We start from the raw sequence: 6000 nt of genomic DNA, 5'->3' as shown, positions 1-6000 counted from the left end.
TCTTTAAAACTCGATTTCCACGTGGATTTTTTTCTACATCAGACCCATCCGCTTACAAATCGAGACTTAAAAACTCGAGTTTTATCTTGGAACTCAAGTTTTAGACACTCGAGATGCTAGTTTTCAGCATTGTTTTGAAACGTGACAACTAATTAAATTTTTTGATATTTATTATTATTTAGGAAGGGTGTTAGTAGTATTTGGTCATTTTAGCCTTAGTTTATTATTTAAAAAGTGGGTGACAGTGATTTTTTAAAATAACTATACATAAAAAAAAAATTAAAAATTAAAAACGCTTTACGGAAAAGACATAAACAAGACAAAAAGCGAGATTCCAAAGATAACGTGATCTATTGCTTTTCGACCCATTGTTCCTTTTGCTGTTGGAGAATTCCAAACATCTTCTCTCTCTTTTATAAAAAAAAAAAAAAAAAAACATCTTCTCTCTCAAAAGCTGTTAAAAGAATCTCAATCTAGTCTTTTATTATTCAAATTTCAAGCATCTTCGCTCCAAAACTCGATTTACAAACTCCATTTCATCAATCCCGTCTCTCTCTCCTTATATATATATATTTGCATATCCACAAATTGGATGCCATCAGTGCTTGATTCCCATTGATTTCAGGTACGTTTGCTTAATTTCTTTCCTATTATTTTTAATGTAATATATATCTATATATATATTTCTCCAGGTTCAATTCGGGTTTTTTTTTTAAAATGATATATGGTCTCTGGAAATTGGAACTTTAGTCAAGTATTTTCATTCTTTTTATTATTTGGTGCCAAGCACTTCATATCAAATCTAGAAGTTGTTTTGTATGATTTTTTTTTTCTTTTTGCCGCTCGATTAATGAATCAATGATTTTAATAGCTAGGAGTAGTTTTTTGATTACGAAAATCTTGCAGTACATAACACTGTACAAGAGTGGCATATAGGCTCATGATGATATGAGTGTAGTACAACTAAAATGAGTGTTATACAAGTGATGTGAGTAAAGGCAAAATAAAGTACAATGACTGGACCTATACTGTCCTATTATCTAATAAAGTATGTTGTAAGAGCTCCCCAAACTCGAGATGGATTACAGGATGCCCTCTTGATTTTGGATACAAAAATCATGAAATTCACCTGTTAGATGAATTTGGTGAAGATGTCTACCAGCTGATCATGGGTGGAAATATGGCGCAAATGTAAGGTACCCTGGAGGAGGTGGTTTTGAATAAAATGGCAATCTATTTTTATGTGTTTGGTTTGTTCATGGAAGATATCATTGTGAGAAATCTGCATCGCACTCAAATTATCATAGTAAACTGGAGTTGTAGAAGATGAGGAAGCCCCCAATTTTTTGAACAACCTCAAAGGTAATATCAACCAGTGCTGTATATTTAACTTCTGTGCTGGAAGATAAAACCAGAGTTTGCTTTCGCTATGCAATGAGATGCATGAGTTGACAAGTAAGAAGCAAAAGCTGGAGTGGAGTGGCTATGTTTGATTCCTGCCTAATCCGCATTAGTGTAAGCACAAAGTATGAGTGGGGATATGGTAAATAAATGAAGCCCATGTGACATAGGACAAAACTAAAATAGTGCAAAAATAAATTGAAGAACGGGAAAATTAAGGATAAGTAACTTAGGAGTTAGCACCTAGGCTTACTTGGAGTTTGCACCAAGTAGGAAGAAACCTCTAGGAGTCAGTACCAGGGTTGATTGGAGTCAGCAACAAACCATTGGAAAAAATTCTAGGAGACAATATTTATCAATCAATCCTTGTCTTACAAAAATGAACCTATGTGTTCTTAAATAGAGTTCCAAACTTTACTTTGCTTTGCAAGAAAAGAACTTCTCCTAAACCAAATAGGAAAAGAATATAACAAATTATGTAAAAGAAATTCTTATTTTTAAATGATTAGGCTTGGTAGGCCTTTAGGCCCAATTATTAGAAATCTCTATCTATAAGGGTTTTCATATTGCGTCTATGTCCATAGGTCTGCGCAATTAAAGGCCTATATCTTGTGTCTGCCAAAAACTCCCCTAGGGGTGGGAAGAACTTGACCTTGTTGATTGTAAATTTTGGCAACTCTGGTTGTACTCAAGCAAGTTTCGATCTGGCTGTTGTAGCTCTTCTCGAGTACTCCATGTACAATCAGGATATGGTCGTCCCTGCCAACAGACTAGAAAGTGTTGAACTCATCCATCCTTGGTAGAAACAATATGCTCATCTATATTGCATCAATATTTAGGGGTGCGGATTAGGGATAGGGATGTCAATAGGGTCATGTCATCAAAAGGGGTGTTAGAGATAACTATTAAACCTTTATTGGCAACCGGATCCATTATATTAAAATTAGGTGAGGGGTCAGTGACATATGCATTTGAACCAACCCATTCAATATCTTGAACAGTCCAGCGCTACAAGCTTGCAATTTCTTAATGGTCCCAGAGGGAAAACATTAAGCCTAATTCGAATTATGACATAATCCCCTACTTTAAACTCAATATAATGTTGACGGGTGTTAGTAACTTTATATTGAAGATTACTTGCTTAAATATGCTTGTGAATCCCATGATGCAAATCATAAATATGTTGTGCAAATACCTTGGTAGATTCAGGAATTCTAACATGTGGGGACATGGTCAAAAGATCTAAAGGCTTTCTAGGTTTATAGCCATGCATGACCTCAAATGGACAAATGCCTGTAGACCTATTGACAGAACAATTGTTATGCAAGCTTGGCTGTAGGAAGAATCAGTCAAACCTTGTCTTACAAAACTGAACCCATGGGTTCTTAAATAGAGCTCCAAAAGGTCACTTTGCTGGCAAGAAAAGAACTTAAAACTTCTAAACCAAACTTCTGGTAACAACAGTTCAAATATTTAGTAGCTAAAATGTAAAAACTTCTTTGTAATGGTTCTTTTAACAAAAGCTTTTTGCGTAACAATGTTTTTCTCATCAGCCGTGTTAGCCACAATTATCCTGCAGGGGACCTTATAAATTTTATTTTAAAAACTTAGAGAGAATTCTTCTTTATACAAATTCTTAGACTTTTGACTTAATGTGAACTTTTAGTCAGCACTTGTATTCTGTGACTTGCCACATCTTGGAGTTTAAAACAAGTTTACATGGTAATCCTTCATAATGATTGAAGATAAGTTTTTAGTTGACCAAAGGAGTTTTAAACTGTGATTTAACATCTATTGTTATTATGACAGATTGAGCATGGCAAGGAATTTTTCCTCTAGAGCAATCGTTCTTGAAGTTCTTAGAAAAGATAATTATGCGAATTGGAGCGTCTGTGTAAAAAACTATTTGTTGTCACAAGATCTTTGGGACATTGTTGAAGAAACCACTGAACCTCCGAAAGAAAAAGATGACAAAGACGGATTTAAGAGGTGGAGAAAAAGCAATGCTACAGCTTTACATGCAATTCAAATTTCATGTGGGCCAGAAATACTTTCTCAGGTTAGGAAATTTGATACAGCTAAAAGTGCCTGGAATGCCTTGGCCATGATGTATGGGGAAAAATTGAGAGTCAACCTAGTCACTGAACAAGGTAACCAATCTAGTAATCCATGCACCACTCTCAAAAAAAGTGTTCCAAAATTTACAATGCTATATATTTTTGTTTTTATGCACACGTGTGTGCCTCTAAAAAGTGTTCCAAAATTTACAATGCTATATATTTTTGTTTTTATGCACACATGTGTGTGCCTCTATTTTGTATGTATGTAAGTGAAAAATTGATAGGGAAACTACCTAAAGAACAGTAGAGTTTCACTTCTCACATCAATTGATAATAAACAAAGTTATAGATACACATCACTTAAAACCAATCTAGACATTGTCGGGATTTAGTGTGGGTAATTTGGAGGGAAGATCCATGGCGGTGTCTCATCTCCTTTTTGCGGATGACACACTAATTTTTTGTGAGGCTGATTTAGAATAGATTATATTTCTTCGTATGATTCTTATCTGGTTTGAGGTAGTGTCAGGTCTAAAGATTAACCTGGGCAAGTCAGAATTGGTTCCGGTTGGGGTAGTCAATAATATTGACCTTTTCTTGGTTGTTCTTGGCTGCAAGCAGGGCTCTCTCCCAATAAAATATCTAGGTCTTCCTTTGGGTGCTAAATTCAAGGATAAGACTATATGGAATCCAATTTTGGAGAAAACGGAGAGGAGATTGACGGGTTGGAAACGCTTATATTTATCCAGGGGAGGTAGAGTCACCCTAATCAAAAGCACCCTATCTAATTTACCCACTTATTTTCTATCTTTATTTCCTATCTTTATTTCCTATTCCTGCTAGTGTGGCTAATCGAATTGAGAGGTTCCAGCGGAATTTCTTATGGGGTAGTTTTGGAGATGATCCTAAAATTCATTTGGTTTAATGGGCTACTGTTTGTTCTCCTATTTCTTTGGGTGGCTTAGGGATAAGGAAGATAAGACTTTTCAATGAATCTTTACTTGGAAAGTGGCTTTGGAGATTTGGGATTGAGGAAGATGCCCTTTGGAGACAAGTGATAGAGATGAAATATGGATGTGTGTGGGGGGGGCTGGTGTACCAGAGCTGTGATTGGCCCTTATGGTGTTGGTTTATGGAAAAATATCAGTCAGGGATGGCCTTCTTTCTCTCGCCATATTCTGTGTGATATTGGTGATGGGTCTAGAGTGAAGTTTTGGCAAGACCGGTGGTGTGGAGATACTTCTCTTGCTGTTAGATATCCAGACTTGTTCAGATTTTGCAGGAATAAGGATGCTAGTGTGGCTGAGCTTATGATGTCCACCAATGGTGTCCTCTTTTGGGATGTGAGATTCGTTAGGGGGTGTGCATGCTTGGGATCTTGAGGCTATGTTTGACTTCATGGAAACCATATATGGTTCTCCTATAAGGGGGCTAGGTGAGGATAAAATGTGTTGGATTCCTAGCAAAGATAAGGGTTTCTTGGTTAGTGATTATTTTAGAATTTTAGCTAGCACCATTTTCTATGGTTTTCCTTGGAAAAGTATTTGAAAGCAGAAGATTCCCTCTAGAGTAGCTTTCTTTGTTTGGACTGCTGCCTTAGGGAAATGCTTGACGATTGATAATTTACGTAAAAGGAAGGTGTGGATTTTGGATTGGTGCTACATGTCTAAGAGAAATAGTGAATCGGTTGACCATCTATTCCTTCATTGTCCTTTTGCTATGGATCTATGGTCTATGGTTTTGGGTCTTTTTGGAGTAACTTGGGTTATGTCGCACACTATTTTGGGGTTGTTACGGTGTTGGCAAGGCAGCTTTGGTCGTCATCGAAATGATTATATTTGGTCCATCATTTCTCATTGCTTATTGTGGCGTCTTTGGAGGGAGAGGAATAGTAGATGTTTTGAAGATATTGAGAGATCTATTCCAGACCTCAATTTAGACATTGTTAAGTTGAATCTTTCTCAATTTGAATAGCCTAAATAGTTTGATATTGGTCTCGATCAGCCATCATCTCATCTCTCTGTCTCTTGTTCTCTCTTTATATATATAAGTGTGTGTGTGTGTGTGTGTTTGTATGGATTTGTGATTGGTATCAATGATCAGCCTAAAGCTTGTATTATTTAATTTTAATTCTTAATACAACTGACCTCATTACAAGTGCTCCGTGTGTGTTTAGAGGATTTTTCTTTAAGGGAAAAAAATGGAGAAGTTTCGAGTTATGCATCTCCAAACTTTACTGGATGGACTTTTAGCAGAAGAAATAGAAAATTGAGCAAGCTCTTGTCCTAGGATAGTTGAAGCACTAAAAGTTGTAAAATAAAAAAAGCAAAAAAAAAGTTTGTGTTGTAGAAGGACTTAGGAGTACGTAATGGGAAAGTGGAGGGAAGACAGTTATTTGATTTAGTGAGAGCTTGGCCAGAAATATATTTTTCTTTATTTTTGGAGGAGATAGAAAAGTTATTTGATAGGTAAACGTGGTAAAATAAGGAAAGCAAAAGAACTTTCAAAATAGAAGATAAGTTTTGTTGTTCTTAACTAT

General features: G+C 35.9%; 1 protein-coding gene across 1 annotated transcript in view; it reads left to right on the top strand.

The window, feature by feature from the left end:
- Nucleotides 1-375: 375 nt before the first annotated feature.
- LOC126690586 (uncharacterized) overlaps nt 376-6000 on the top strand; it is a 28831-nt gene continuing 23206 nt past the window's right edge. Inside the window, exons 1-2 of the mRNA XM_050385796.1 lie at nt 376-625; nt 3211-3551. Of these exons, the coding sequence (XP_050241753.1) occupies nt 3218-3551 (334 nt within the window). The 5' untranslated portion in view covers nt 376-625; nt 3211-3217. The remainder of the gene's footprint in view (nt 626-3210; nt 3552-6000) is intronic.

Source organism: Quercus robur, chromosome 1 (assembly GCF_932294415.1).
Source record: "Quercus robur chromosome 1, dhQueRobu3.1, whole genome shotgun sequence".
NCBI lineage: Eukaryota > Viridiplantae > Streptophyta > Magnoliopsida > Fagales > Fagaceae > Quercus > Quercus robur.
Note: the sequence above shows the minus strand (reverse complement) of the source record. Positions and strands in the feature narration are given on the sequence as shown.